At 46.5% G+C, this 16287-nt stretch overlaps 1 protein-coding gene across 4 annotated transcripts in view; it reads left to right on the top strand.

Moving 5' to 3' along the window:
- Positions 1-16287, top strand: part of LOC140706095 (mannan-binding lectin serine protease 1-like) — a 99874-nt gene that overhangs the window by 61579 nt on the left and 22008 nt on the right. For all 4 annotated transcript variants that reach the window (XR_013543231.1, XM_078389722.1, XM_078389721.1 and 1 more), the window contains exons 9-10: positions 12230-12367; positions 14927-15004. Coding sequence is in view for 3 of the 4 variants with exons in the window: in XM_078389722.1 (XP_078245848.1) it covers positions 12230-12367; positions 14927-15004 (216 nt within the window). In the remaining variant the exon portion in view is untranslated. The remainder of the gene's footprint in view (positions 1-12229; positions 12368-14926; positions 15005-16287) is intronic.

Below are 16287 nucleotides of genomic sequence, written 5' to 3'. Positions count from 1 at the left end.
CCCAGAATCCTCCGGCAAGCATGGCTACTGGTTTTGCCAGCTGGGGGGATTTGGGGAACTGTAGTAAAAATATATATATAACATTTCTAAGCCATGCCTCTTGGCTGTGTCGACCTGGCACCTTCTATCACAGAGAGCAACATATTTCTATCAAGTCTTTACATCATAGCTTGAAACTGACTTTGAATCATACCATAACTTAAGTCATAAGACCTGGGGGGTGGGTGGGTTAGAGGAGGTTCCTGGAAACCAGAAAGGTTTGGCTTTATCACAGACCTAAAGAGAGACAGGAAATGTCTTCTCGAAGGCTTTCACAGCAGGGATCCGATGGTAGTTGTAGGTATTTCGGGCTGTTTGTCTGTGTTCTGAACACGGCCAAACAGCCCAAAAAATCAGCAACAACCATCAGAGAGAGAAAAGCTTAGGGAAATGTATCTGTTGTTCAACACATCCGGAGCAGGTGGGTACTTAGAAAACCAGTTGGACGACCATTTGATGACAAAGGAGCCCAACAAGCACTAAAGAAAGGTAAGGAAGCCTGTTTTTACGGCAGATAATGTGGTAAGTCGCTTAACTTTGCTTGGACTGGCGTTTTCAGGAAAGACCCTTCAGAACTGGTTAAGCGCTGGTGACGAGAGATGAAGTTCTGGGCAAATTGAAAACAAACCCCAAAGTCACTGGGTCCAGGTGGTAACCCTCGTCAGAAATGTGAAACTCCCATTCTTCTAGCTGTTAGACTCTAATGAAACATGTAACACCTTTGGAGGCTGGTCTTGGTGTGCCTAAGGACCGGAGGGTGGCTAAAGTTTGTTTTGGTTAGCTTTAGAATCCAGGATTCTGCAGACCAGTTAGCGCAATGTCTGCAGTAGGTAAACTAGTGGAGGAAATTATTAAAGATAAAATTATCAAATATAGGGAAGGGAAGGGTACCCAGTGTGGTCCAGTGCAGCGGTCCCTAACCGTTTTGGGGCCGTGGACTGGCTGGGGGGGGGAGCAAGCTCCATATGTGGTGGGCTTGTCACACTCGCGCAGTGGGAGTGACACGCCCCACCGCACGAGTGCGACATGCCCCACTGCACATGTGTGCAAGGGGATGGAGATCTGTATCCGCGGCCCAGTTTCAGCAAGCCCACGGACCGGCACTGGGCTGCGGACCAGGGGCTGATGACCCCTGGTCTAGTGGATGGCATGACAGACTAGGACTCAGGAGGACTGTGTTCGAATCCCCACGCAGCCACGAAGACTTGCTGGAGGAGTGGAATTGGTGAAACCACTCCTTAAACATCTTACTTACCTTGAAAGCCCTATTAGGGTCGTTATAAAGTTGGTTCCAATTTGACACCATATGACAACTATATAGAAGGGAAGGCCCTCCCCAAAGAAGAGCCTGCATAGCCTCTATAAAAGTAAGTGCATCCTTTTTGCTTTGAAGTGTAGCCTTGGAGAGCCTCACCCTGTGGACAGAGGCAAACTGGCAGACCTCTGGATCTCCTTAAAACTCTTAAGAGAGTCCCTTACTAAAGATTCTTGAGCAGACTTTGCAGTCTCAAGATAAATGATGCCTTTGTAGACGAAAAACAGGTTGGTTTTTTTAAAAAAAAATGCATATAATAAAGATAAATAAGGTACCCAGTGTGGGAAGCACTAGGACTCAGGGGGCCTGGGTTCAAATCTCTGCTCAGTCATGGACGTTTCCTGGGGGTGTAGAAATGGTGAAGGCACTTTTGACCTTCCATGAACTATTAGGTTCACTCTAAGTTCCAACTAGACACCACGTAATTAACAAACTGGAAATAAACGGACCATTCTCACAAGGATCCCCCTGTCTTGGGGTGCACACCTTAACTCAATGAGTGGGTTTGAATGAGTTGAGGAAAATGAGAGGAATACCATCAGACTCCATGACAAGCCTGGATTCCAACCAGGGTCATCCAAGGCAGAATGGTCAAAACTGAGGCACCAGACTAAGATGCATCCACCCTCTTCAGGATTAAGGATCAAAATGGATATTGCCAATCATAATAGAGACAGAGAAAGTCCTGGGAGTAATAGGCAATGACACTGGCATAAGATCTTTTACAGATAAGAGCTGTGACACTCAGGCTGACTCTTGTTAGTACTGCACAGAAGACAATGGGCAACCATCTCTGAATATCTCTTACCTTGAAAACAGTCCAAAATGAAACAAGTGATAGTGCTGGAGGATGAGACTCATAATGAGTAGGTGTGAAGGTTGGATCGCCCCATGGGCATATATTGAGAGGAAGCTGGACAAGCTTGCTTCCCTCTGCCCTAGTGTCAAAAGAGGCTTTATAATGAAGGTAAAAGTTCCCCTTGACATTCAGTCCAGTCGTGTCTGACTCTAGGGTGCAGTGCTCATCCCCGTTTCCAAGCCATAGAGCCAGTGTTTGTCTCACGTCACCAGAACGACTAGCCACAGAACACCGTTACCTTCCCACCGAGGTGGTACCAATTTATTGACTCGCATTTTTACATGCTTTCAAGCTGCTACGTTGGCAGGAGCTGGGACAAGTGACAGGAGCTCCCTCCGTCGTGTGGATTCAATCTTACAACTGCTGGTCTTCCAACCTTGCAGCACAGAGGCTTCTGTGGTTTAATCTGCAGTGCCACCACGTCTATTTATAATGGGACATTTATAATGAAAGAGAGCGATAAACAACAAGAGTAAGGCAGGAATTGCAGAAAAAGGATCAACGTGGCACCAGCCTGACACACCACACAGGGCAATAGGATCAATATCTCATGCCCAGGGTTGTAGAACTCAGCGTTTGGGGAGGGGGGAGTCCGTTCCCTTCCTAGCGAGAGAAAATTAACAAAGTTGGAAATAATGCCGATAAATGCTTATTACTAAAACGGGGAAAGATTCCCTGGGGATCATTTAGAGACTGTAGTAAAGGCACTTGTGGTTAGAGCTTTAGGATTTTCCACCAGACATCTGGAGGTGGTGAAAGATTACACGTCAGCGCCGCACAGGGGCCATCTGCTTGGCCCACTCCTCAAAGCTGTCGCCTCCCTTGCAAAGCAAACTTTCTCCTGCGAGGAGACACTGGGGACTTCTCGGGAAGAAAAACAGCCCCTATTTTTTCTGAGCCTTCTTCACATGACGCATCCCAGCCCATCTGCTCCTCTTGGCTGGAGGACGCCGAGCACAGCCCCCTCGTGCAGAAAAAATGCAGAGGTGCCGCTTACTCAGCGATGGGAATTGTGCTCTAAAAATTGCCCGTTTTCGTTCGTGTCGGCGGCATGCGTGATGTGCCCGCGGGGTTTATGGGAGTAGTTATCAATCGCTTGCCGTTTCCATGGCGGCCAAGATACACTCACTTCCCTTAGTCCTCTCCTAGTTGTTAAAGAGTAATCATGCATGAAATCGGCACTCTGACCCACCATGCTGGGAATTGTGCTCTAAAATATCCCCCTCTGTTCGGCACTGGTTAGGCCTCCTCTAGTGTATTGTGTCCAGTTCTGGACAACGCGGATGCCGACAAACTGGAGCAAGTTCAGAGGACGGCGACAAGGAGGATCAGGGGACTGGAAGCCAAGCGCTAGGAGGAAAGTCTGAAAGAACTGGGCACGTATGTTCTTGTTTAGTCATTCAGTCGTGTCCGACTCTTGGTGACCCCATGGACCAGAGCACGCCAGGCCCTCCTATCTTCCACTGCCTCCCACTGCAGTTGGGTCAAAGTCATGTTGGCCGCTTCAATGACCCTGTCCAGCCATCTCATCCTCTGTCGTCCCCTTCTCCTCTTGCCTTCACACTTTCCCGACATCAGGGTCTTTTCCAGGGAGTCTTCTCTTCTCATGAGATGGCCAAAGTCTTGGAGCCTCAGCTTCAGGATCTGTCCTTCCAGTGAGCACGCAGGCATGTTTAGCCTTGAGAAAAGAAGACTGAGGGGAGATTGGGTAGCACTTTTCAAAGACTTGAAAGGTAGTCCTACAGAGGAAGGGCAGGATCTGTTCTCGATCATCCCCGAGGGCAGGACAATTTAATAATGGACTCCTGCTACAGAAAGCCAGATTTCGGCTGAATATCAAAAAAGGCCTCTTAACAGAGCAGTATGACAATGGAACCCAGGACCTCAGCAGGAGGTGGTAAGCGCTCCAACGCTGGAGGCCTTCAAGAGAAAATTGGACTGCCATCCGTCAGATCTGCTTTGATTTGTGTTCCTGCCTTGAGCAGAGGGTTGGACTTGATGGCCTTCGGGGCCCCTTTCCAACTCCATCATTCTGTGATTCCAGGCATTCTAACAGCAAGCTCAGAGGCGTGAGAGCTGGCAGGGTTGCCATCCAAACCATAGAGAGCTAAGAAACAAAAACCAGCCAACGTGATGTCCCGCTTTGGAGGCTGAACAGAAATATCACATATCTGGTCTGAAGTCCCCACGAACCCATGACAGCTGCCTCTTTCAGCCTCATTTATCTTGCAGGCTTCTTGTGAGGATAAAGTGGGGGAGGAGAAGATTCAGGTTTGCCACTTTGATCTGAATGTACAACAGGTGGGGTGTACATGTTTTAAAATCAATTAAAGGAGCAGGTTAGCATATTAGGTAAAAACAAAAGACAAAACTTTTGTGGCACCTACAAGACTAACTGCTATATTTTAATGTGAGCTTTCGTGGACAAACCCACTTCCATCATGCAGAGAAGGTGTTCTGTGTCTCACCAGGGTGAGGAACAATAGAATCTCTTCTCACCAACCACATTTCTTCTCTCTGTCAAAGGACAGAGTTGAGTGTGTGGAAAACCCTTTGTCTCTTGCTCTGTGATGGAGAAAAAAATATCCCACTGCATCAGTTTGCATAAGATTTCGAGAAAGATATTCAGAAATACGTTGTGTGGATGGGGGTGAAGGCCTACGTCTGCACAACATCACAAATTAACTCTGGGTGACGACTGAGCGCTCGCTTGCCACAGAATAACAAGAGACTGTTGGAAAAACTATGTTGTTTAGTCGTTAAGTCGTGTCCAACTCTTCATGACCCCATGGACCAGAGCACACCAGGCCCTCCTGTCTTCCACTGGCTCCTGGAGTTGGGTCAAAGTCATGTTATTCGCTTCGATGACACTGTCCAGCCATCTCGTCCTCTGTCATCCCCTTCTCCTCTTGCCTGCACACCTTCCCAACATCAGGGTATTGGAAAAACTAAAACAGACTGTAAGAGGTGGGTGGAACACTCTGTTCAGAGGGAACGATGAGAGGTAACCCTGGCCAAAGAATGTTCCTCTTAGAAAGTGGATTTTGATCCACCCAAATTAACACTGAAACAAATCTGTTAATGATTAAGGTAGCACAGTATTTTGTCATTTCCCCCATTCGATACCCCTTTCATGTCTCTCTCTCTTACACACACAAAACCCAGACTGTCTGTACTTCTTTGAAGACCTCCTTGGAGCAAGTGAGACTACGCTGCAAAATTTTGTTGCAGTTCTCACTCATCAGGAGGCATCAATAGAGAAGGACATCTGTTCTGATCTTTTCCCACTGCAATCAGCACGTTGGCCCTTCTGGTCCAAAGGTGGGCGAGTCCATGGAGCAATTTGGCCGGATCTCCTCTCTTCTTCAAACAGACACACAAACACACACTTTCTCAACGGCCTTTGTGACCAGGTCTTATCAAAGCAAACAAAGCTGAGATAAGGGATATCGGGTCTCTGGAAATTCCTGTCCTGCACCATGGAAATCTTATGTTTCTGGAAACCCGTGTGATCCCCTGACCCATTCTTCCCACACTTTTTCTATCATTCCTAGCACTCCTCTGTCGTTCTTTGCTCTTCCCAAATAATGTGTTGCTTAACAGGAAAAGCAAGACGAGACACTTTGTAAGCAGAGGGGGGGGGTAAATGATGGCAGGTTTCTCTCTCAGCTGGGAGAGGAATATGAGAGAAAGAGCCATATTGAGTTGGAGCACTGGAAGAAATCCGCCAATTTATTTTAATGAAATGGGTCCTTGCAAATTCTGTTTCTCCCCAGCCTGGTCCTGCCTAGGAGAGAGAGAAAAAAAGTATGGTTTCTTTGCAACTGCCATTAACCACCCTTACTCCTGAAAATGTATTTAATTTAACTGAATGCATTGTTTCATGAACAGAACTCACAATATTCTACTTCCTCGCCAGTGAGCTAAATGTAAACTGCTTAACTCTTCTAAACCCCATTTTATCCCAGAGATTGGCAATCTTAGATATGGGGGCTTACTTTATCACACACACCTCAAAACTCCCTGATTAGCAAGGCCAGTGGTATGCAGGCAAGGGGGTCAATGTCTGGGAGGTATAAGTCAAACCGTCATCTTCTTAGCACTGCAGAGCCAGAAGGGACCCTGTGGGTCATCCAGTCCAGCCCAAGTCAAGGAGGGTCAGGGGGGAATCAAACTCCCAACCTCTGGCTCCGCAGCCAGAGACCTCAACCCTCTGAGCAATAAAAATAATTTTTTCCATAGTGTGCTTTATCCTGATAACAGCCCTCCGAGGAAGGCCAAACTGAGTGAGACGGACTAGGTTGAGGTCACTGCTGTCCCTCTAGGATAATGATGATGGACTTTATTTATATGCTGCCTTTCTTCCAATAAAGGAACACAACACAACACTATTAAGGGACTCCGATCAATGCACTGCCCTTTGCTAATGTCTCTCTACCTGCCAGCCAAGCCGCCTTTCCCCAGACGGCAAGCTTCTGCTAACATTTTTCGTTTCTCATAATGTACGTAATTACTGGAGGTGGCTCCTTCTCTCACAAGTGTTTCAGTCTGCACACAGGCATGCTCGCAAGCACACACACACACACACACACAGAAAGAGAGAGAGAGAGAGCCTCCTCCCAGTAATTAGACCCACAAGCTTTCAAAAGGATGGTTTTCTGCCTGGATTTCTCTGAAAAAGAAAGATACCGGCCAGTATCTTGTCCAGGAGGAACTGCAATTTCTGAAGCTGCCTTGGGGATGTCAGGAGGAGCCATCAGGAGAGAGAGAGAGAGAGAGAGCGACTGGTTACGCCTTATCAGGTCCCTGCAACAGCTTTTGTGAATGCAGATGTTGAGCAGCAGCTCAACATGTCACAAAAGCTGAATAGCATTCCGGCCTCTGTACGATCTGAACGATAGGGACACTAATCACCATCATTGTGTTAGAACTGCAAAGATATGGGTGGAAGCCATTAGGAACCTTGATCTGGACGTCTGTCTGTCTGTCTGTCTGTCTGTCTGTCTGTCTGTCTGTCTGTCTGTCTGTCTGTCTGTCTGTCTGTCTGTCTGTCTGTCTGTCTGTCTGTCTCTATCTGCACATGTGTGGGCATGCACATGGCAGGCTTACTGGACAGCTTACATGCATGCACACACATGCGCATGCACACATGCTAAATGGGGCCCTTCTTTTCTCTGGCAGTGGGGGTGGTGGCATCCTTCCTCTACCACCCCAACCTTAATTTGGAAGCATCAGTTGCAGCAGCAGTACCAAAAGAAAGCATCCGCGTCAGCAAACTCTGGCGCAACTGTACATCCGAGACCCTAAAGCAGTCAAAAGCTGGCCACAGTCTGCTGGGCTCCAATCCTTGACACCAGCCTGATTCCACCCCAGAGACACAGAGGATGTGCATCAGAGCACACAGTGCTGTGCTGAGGGCAGGGCAGGATAAAGGCATTTCCCTTAATAATTGATGATGCTCTTCAACATTTGGAGGATTCTGTTTGGTGTCAGAGTTTTCCCCTGCTTTTGGTGGGTTGCTATCATTATTTGCGGGATAAACCGCAGAAGCCTGTGCTGCGGGGTCAGAAGACCAGCAGTCGTAAGATCAAATCCACGCGACGGAGTGAGCTCCCATCGCTTTGTCCCAGCTCCTCGCCAACCTAGCAGTTCAAAAACATGTAAATGTGAGTAGATAAATAGGTACCACTTTGGTGTGAAGGTAAAATGGCGTTCCCTAGTCACGCTGGCCACGTGACAATGGAAACTATCTTCGGACAAGCGCTGGCTCTACGGTTTGAAAAACGGGATGAGCACTGCCCCCTAGAGTCGGACACGACTGGACTAAAAATGTCAAGGGAAACCTTTACCTTATCATTATTTTAAACTGCTTTTACTGCTTCTGTCGCCTTCCTGGATTTTTCATATGGGTGCTCCCAACCTATCAGGGATCCAGCAACTGCAACCATGTCCTTACCTTAGCAATTAGATTGGGTTGTATCGCAGTATCATGGAGAGCAATTAAGTCAGTTGGGAGTGAGCACACTGCCATCGGATATAGTCAGATGAACAACTCCAGCTGCTCAGGAATCACAGACTAAGAGCCTGTCTACATTTCTCAAAAAACTCACAATATGTCAAATTTTAATTTTAGCCAACTCATGTGGTTTTTATTTTAGTTGTTTCTTGCATTCCTACTGAGTAATTGAAATGTTCCCTTTTAAAACTGGCTGTAACGTTCACAGTAGGCTTAAGTGTCTTAATGAAACGGTGTGCTTATATAAATGGCCATCTGGTGGCTACTTATTTTAACTCACTTCCTAAGAAAATAATATGACCCAGAGGGAAATAAATACAGTATGCACTTTGGAATTATTGTGTGAACACAAAACTCAGCATGGTTTTTAACCCAGATCAAATCCCAGGGTTTTTTGCTGTGTGACCAGACTCTAAGCTAGGTAATAGCAGATATCTATGTGCATGAGAATATAGCAAACTCAAGACAGACAGACAGTTGTGACTTGAAACTCACCCTTTTTTCTGCGAGGGAAAAGCTTGTTTTTAAGAGGGACTCAAACTCATTTGCCAACCTTGCAATTCTACAAGGCAGAGAGATGGTCTTCTCTCCTCTCTCTTTAACCTACAGTGAATGTTGCTGGAAAGGGGCCTAAGAGGAGAATTCAAAAGTGTGGTGAGGTTGGTACAAGAGTAGATGTTCCTTTAGGTCTTCAAATCCCGAGCTAACTGCCAGAATGGTTTCAGGGCTTGCAAAAACAGGAGAGTTAAACTGTGCAACGGAAAGATAAAATAACCACCGTCGGTTTCTAAAAAATACACCCTCAGGGGAGGCACAGCAGAGATTCTTGTGCGACTAAAACCAAGCAGCAGCGAGACGCAATGTACTGCAGACAACGGGAATCAATTAGCCTGGCCACATCCCATATGGACACATCATGCCTCTTTAATGAGCCTAATTCCTCGGAAGCAAAGCACAGAGCCTTCCCGGAGGGATTTTTTTTAGAACAGATCCAGACCTTGTGCATACAAAGCCTCGGGTGCAATAATACACCTGTCATTTAAGGACATGCTGCTCATTGCCACTAGTTGTGGCAACGTGTGCTTGTCACTGGCAGCAACCGGCTGTCCAAATGTGGTACCCCGCAGCATCTCCTAGAAATCTGCCCAGCTACGTAAATGCCAGACCAGCATTTGAGGATGGAAACTGCACACGGGGGGGGGGGGGGGCACCATCCAAACCCATTTCTTTTTCTCAGAAGTCCTCCCGCTGATCTTTTCTACCCAGCACGGTGCCCTTCCTGTGGCTGTCCAGGGGTCATCATAACATCAGTTACCTAGCACCCAGGGCACGCAATGACATAGAATCATAGAATCAAAGAATCACGGAGTCGGAAGGGGCCTCTAAAAGCCATCGAGTCTGACCCCCTGCTCAAGGCAGGAGTCCAAATCAAAGCAGATCTGACAGCTGGCGGTCCCATTTTCTCTTGAAGGCCTTCTGAGGTCATGGGTTCCATTGTTGTACTGCTCTAACAAGTGTTTTTCCTGATATTCAGCTGAAATCTGGCTTCCTGTAGCCTCAGCCCATCATTTCAATCATTCTGGGACGACTGAAAACAGATCCTGTCCCTCCTCTGCATGATTACTTTTCAAGTATTTGAAAAATGCTATCCTATCTCCCATCATTCTTCTTTTCTCAAGGCTAAACTGCCCAGTTCTTGCAGTCTTTCCTCCTAGGGCTTGGTTTCCAGCCCCCTGATCATCTTCCTTTCCTCCTCTTCTGAACTTGCTCTAATTTGTCAACATCCTTCTTAAAGTGTGTTGTCCAGAACCAGATAAAGTACTCAAGGTAAGGCCTTACCAGTGCCAAATAGAGGAGAACGAATCCATCACAGGATTTGGGGATAATACTTCTGTTAATGTATCCTAAGGTAACGTTTGCCTTCTTTTTACAGCCACATCGTATTGTTGGCTCCTATTCAGATTTTGATCTACAATAATTCCAAGATCCTTCTCACTCCTAATACAGTGGTGCCTTGCTAGACGATGATAATCCGTTCCACTGAAATCGCTGTTTAGCTAAATCATTGTCTAGCGAAAAACATTTCCCCACTGGAATGCATCGAAACCTGTTTAATGTGTTCCAATGGGGAAGAATCGTCATTGTCTAGTGAAGATTGGCCATCGGAAAGCCGCTTCGCGAACCGCCAATCAGCTGTTTAAATCACTGTCTTGCGAAGCTTAGGTCCAAACATTGTCCAGTGAAATTCCCCCGTAGGAATCACTGTTTTGCAAATCGCTATAGCGATCGCAAAAAGCCAATGTCTAGCGAAAAAACTGTCATGCGGAGTAACTGTCTAGCGGGGCACCATTGTATTACTGAGCCAAGTATGTAGAGAGGTAGCAGCTAATGGTGATGTGGATTTCCCTGCTTTGAAAAACACTGCACTCCAGGATCTTTGGATTCGCTTCCAGAGCAACAGTTGTACCAGGTTATGGCAAAGAGGCGCAGACTGCTCTTGATGTCATGGCACAGAGGGACACCTCAAGCATGGGCTTTCCATGTCTCCAGGAGCCTTAGATGGGCATATGCAGCACCAGCAGTAGAGTGCACTAATTGGCACCAACATCAATAACTGCATTATTGTATGGGCTTCGTGTTAGCGCATAAGGCTGTCGTCTCTGGCACAGAATCTTGTCCAGTCCAGGCAGTCCAAATAACTCACATGTACGGAGGCAGCTTCTCTCAACACCAAAGTATATTTACAATATATATAGCAGTTCCAACTGGCAGCATGACATCAATAGATCAGTGGTAGGAGGAAAAATACATCATCAGTTCAGCTTCACATATATATACTTATACATATTAGCATATAGCCAATCATAACAGATGTTGCTTATCCATGACTCAGCATACATTGCATCATCCATGATTCAGCATTCTTGCTCACCTGTACAATCATGGATGCTCATTAATACAAACCTTGTTCTGCCAGGTCTGGAAATTATTCTTGACACTTCGGGCAGTGCCGTTTGCCATCTAAGGGACTCAAAACGCGAGGCACGGCTCAGGACCTGAAAGAGGTGCAGCCTGTGAATGTCCGAAGTGAAAAGGTCTTCCAGCAGTTATTCGAACCGGACCTGGGTCAAGATAGAACTGCTGGATGGCTCAGTGGCTTAAGGTCCTCAGACAGACAACAGCTCCCCAGCATCTGGGGTCAAGAAAATCTTTCTCCCCTCCAGCTCTCTGATTTTCAAAGATTCCAGAGATTAAACTTGGTGCCTTCTCTAAGCAATATATGAGTTCCACAACGGAGCTGTGGGTTCTCCCTGTATCCCTTGCCTGCTCGGGCCCCCCTGTCTTTTCCGGGCACCTGATAGAGAAAAGCAGCTGGGCTGGAGCAAAAAATTTGGAAGGGCGGGAAAAACTTCTTAACTATTAGAGCAGTACGACAATAGAACCCATGACCTCAAGGGGGCAGGTGGGGAGCACTCCACCGCTGGGGGCCTTCGAGACAATATTAAAACAACCACCTGTCCGGTCTGCTTCAGCTGGGATTCTTGGATTGGACTTGATGGCCTCATAGCCCCCTTCCAACTCCATTATTCTCTTATTCTGATTCTAAGGATTTCTTTCCTCGACCCCGCATCTGAGTCAGCTGCTCCACTCCACCCATGGCAGCAAGCAGGAAAAAAAAACCCAAATATTATATTTATTTATCTATTTTATATTACTTATATGCCACCCTTCTCTCCATAGGGGTCCCATGTTAAAATTAGTAAATTAAATCATTTACTAAAAAAAAGTTTCTTTAAAAACAAAGCAGAGACAATCGCATTTTAAAAAACTCTTCAGTTTAAAAAAAAAATCTGTCGGTTTGTCCCTTTTTGCATGAGCCATCCTGACAATAAAGGTCACAGCTGGATAGAGTGGTTGTCTTTCCACTCCTCAGCTGGAAATCTCAAGCACATTCTCGGTGCTGTGGTTTGACCTTCCTACCATCTGCTTGGTTCTCCAGTTGCAGACTGCAAGACACCGCCAACGCTGGAACACGGCTTTGTCACCTTCGCCACGCCAGACAACCTGACCACGTACCAGTCACGGATCCAGTATTCCTGCCAGCACCCATATTACCAGATGGTCCCCAACATCACAGGTGAGACAGGGTGGGCTTGGCGATCTGGCCACCATGTTGGGGACGCAGACAAGGTGCAATCATGATTTCTTATTTATTCAGTTTATCCCGCCTTTCCTCCTGAGAGCCCAGAGAGCCAACAACCTACATTGAACTGCTGGACAGGTCAGGAGTATAGGTCTCTGGCTGTGGAGCCAGAGGCTGGGAGTTCGATTCCCTGCTATGCCTCCTTGACAGGGGCTGGACTGGATGATCCCACAGGTCCCTTCCAGCTCTGCAGTTCTAAGATTATTATTAAAAGCACCAAAAAGATTGCAAACTACAAACATATTTTTTAAAGTATCTAGCGTGACAAACAGCCAATAGTTAGTTAGTTAGTTAGTTAGTTAGTTAGTTAGTTAGTTAGTTAGTTAGTTAGTTAGTTAGTTAGTTAGTTAGTTAGTTAGTTAGTTAGTTAGTTAGTTAGTTAGTTAGTTAGTTAGTTAGTTAGTATACCACCCATCTAGCCGAGGCCACTCTAGGGAGTTCACAGCTTTAGCTACCAATAGCTCCGAAAAACTATGAAAGGGAACACAAAAGATGAATCAGAAAACCACTGGTTATTTCCTGATACAAATAAGATATGCTTTTCTATCTGAGAAAGTGTTGTTAGATGGAAAGAGGGGGCTGTTTTGTGGGGTTCGGTGTGGTTGAGCAGGCTGTAGCAAGCACTGATTGGCCTTTGCCTGTGACGCCACCAGCAGACCCCCCCTGCTCCACAACCACCCCAGCTTTGCAATTTATTTTTAAAACCTCTGTGATGTTCCAGAGCATTGAGGGATGTTCAGACCTTGGTTGTATCTATGTACGTGGCTTCATCCTGTATCTTCACTTGCGGCCCGTTATTCCTCAGGTTTAATGCTTGCAATGGCCTTCCTGATACAGGCATCCGCAACAAAAGGTCAACCAACAGGTTGGAACACAACTCCCATCATCCCCAATGAGAATGTCCAAGAGCTCATTGTCTGGGAGGTGTCACTCAACACGTGAGAAGAAGACCACAAGGTCGTGGGAGGATGAGCTACAAAATTTTCCTCCCGAAAATGTGCATTGTTCCCCATTCCCTCCAAATCTCTCCACCGAACCACCTTTTCCCTGAAAACCTTTGTCTTTTCCTCTTACAAGCCAATCCTATATATATATATGTCAACTCACAGATAAGCCCCATTGATCTCATTAAAGCTTAGGTAAGTCCATGTCTCTAATAACTCTGAGTAACAAATCCCAAAGCAAAGGTGAGTAATACCTTTATTACCAGCAGACTATCAAAACCAGGAGAGCGTTCAAGCTGTACGGGTCCCTTTTTCAGCCTACGCTTTGCAGAGGTACGAAGGGGAGGAAGATACGAAAATTGAAAAACTATCCTCACCCGGTGTTGAGTCTTAAGTAGAAAATCAGGGGAACGTAATGAGAACACAAGATTCCCTGGAAAAGACAGTAGGGCAGTAGGAAAAGAGGAAAACCGAATGTGAGATGGTTTGACTCCATAAAAGGAGGAACGGCCTTGAGTTGGCAAGACCAAGGAGGGCTCTTAACGATAGGCATCAGGAATCTGTTCGATGTTTTCGGGTCTGGAACTCAACCTGCAGAAGGTGACTCGGCGATCAGGCAAAGTGCATTTTCGTGAATGGTTGGCACCTTATCAGATCAGCACAGCAAATTCCACAGTGGGACATAGGCAAGACCCTAGATATTAAACAGGGTAGTGGCCACGATCTTTGGGAAATCCTTAATTCAGAGGGGCACCATACATTAGAAGCAACTTGATGGCCCATAACCATAAGAGCGGTCGAGTAGACCAGATAGGCGGGGTATAAATCAAATCAAATCAAATCAAATCAAATCAATAAATCAATAAATCCATCCATCCATCCATCCATCCATCCATCCATCCATCCATCCATCCATCCATCCATACATACATACATACATACATACATACATACATACATACATACATACATACATACATATTAAAATGGGTAGCAACAAAGTTAAAATCAGGTTCCTGTTTGGAGTCTGCTAACTAAGGAAAACTTTTAAGTATATACAACTTCATTGGTTCACACTTTGATGCTGCAAACCGTTTCCAGCCCCTCAACCCAGCACTTGAATGGCTGGATAGCTCAGGGGTTTAGGTAGGCTGGGAGTTCAATTCCCCGCCCTGTTCCTCCTTGACAGGGGATGGACAGGGTCTCTTCCAGCTCTGCCATTCTAAGATTATTGGGTTTTTTTCTTTTCTTTTCTTTTTTACTTTAGGTTACAAGCTCCTTGGGGCAGTGACTTGTTTGTTTCTTCCTCAGAGTCACTGACAGTGCGGTCAGTGTGATTAAAAAAAAATGGCACCATAGCAAAGCTTTTCCTACGTTGTATTCAAGGAAGAGCGAATGTACTGAGAAATATTTCCAGATCCTTGTGCATCTTCCAAATCACCCAGAAGGAAGTCCTGGAGGAGGAGGAGGAGGAAGAAATGCTGTAGCTGCAGCACCACCTGGTGGCACAACTCATGCTCACAGCAACTTTTTTTACAAATCTTTTCAGGTACCTACACCTGTGACGCCAAGGGGAGCTGGCGAAGCACAGACCTGGGGACGCAGCCTCCGCCATCTTGTCAACCAGGTACCTAGCACTGATACAGCTGCCACGTTCACAGTTTTCTTTTAATTCTCGTCCTTTAATTTTAAAAAAGTGTCATCTTCCAGGTCATGCAGAGTTCTTTGAATGTGAAAAAAACGAGAAATGAGGGCCTCAAAGGTTTCAGTTTTTGTCATCTAGCCTTAATACGTCGGCTCTCCATAAGAGTTGCTGGGGTTTTGTCTGTTCAGAGTTGAGGTGGGCGAAACTGTAATTTTCTCCTGTTCTGAAGAGGGTGGCTTCGACACCAGCCGGAGCGCTTTAGAGACAAACTTTCTGTGTGAGCCGTCAAAGGGCATATATGCACACAGCCATACCATTGAGAGAAATGTGTCCAGTTATATTCTTTGCTGCCTTAAAGGGATCTTCCACGTTGACTACCAATTCCCGGTAGGCAAAATGCTATTATATTTGAGTGCTACTAGAAAGAGTCCCCTTTTGTTGTTGTTGTTTAGTCGTTAAGTGGTGTCCGGCAATCGGCGACCCCATGGACCAGAGCACGCCAGGCCCTCCCGTCTTCCACTGCCTCCCGGAGTTGGGTCAAATTCATGTTGGTCGCTTCGATGACCCTGTCCAACCATCTCATCCTCTGTTGTCCCCTTCTCCTCTTGCCTTCACATTTTCCCAACATCAGGGTCTTTTCCGGGGAGTCTCCTCTTCTCATGAGATGGCCAAAGGATTGGAGCCTCAGCTTCAGGATCTGTCTCCCGACTTCTCGGAAGGACCCAATAGGGAAAACCATGACCCCTTGACTCTGAAATGGGCATTGACTGAACTGAAAATGTTTCATCATCACCGTTGCGGGAGCAAGAGGCGAAAGTGTGTGAAAGGATCCACCGGGGTAGATGAAGTTCTGGCCTGCTGGTGTTATTAGACTGCAATGCCCATCCACCCTAATCCACACACTCCACGTGGAAGGATCCTGGGAGGTGTAGTCCATCACTCTCTGTAGAGTTGTGCTTTGTCCATTAATGGACCAGAGGGACGTAGGGACACTCCAGCTTTCTAGAGAACTTGGCGAAGCTTCATCCTCCCTTGCTAGAACTCGGAAAAATTTCCTTCTGAGACTACAGATCCCAGACTCCCCATGGGCTAGGGGATTCTGGGAGGTAGTCGTCCAGAGGGGCAACTTTTTCCAAGCCTAAATTGCAACAGCTTTCCAGTTCTTATCGCAGAAGCCCAGTCGTCCTTTCTGCTGAAGATGGAGTGTTCTGCATTTGGGATCCATCACCTCTGCCTCATTCACGAGGGTCCCCCCCCCCGGCCAA

Source organism: Pogona vitticeps, chromosome 3, assembly GCF_051106095.1.
Source record: "Pogona vitticeps strain Pit_001003342236 chromosome 3, PviZW2.1, whole genome shotgun sequence".
Classification (NCBI taxonomy): Eukaryota; Metazoa; Chordata; class Lepidosauria; order Squamata; family Agamidae; genus Pogona; species Pogona vitticeps.
This window is presented reverse-complemented; position numbering and strand designations above follow the sequence as displayed.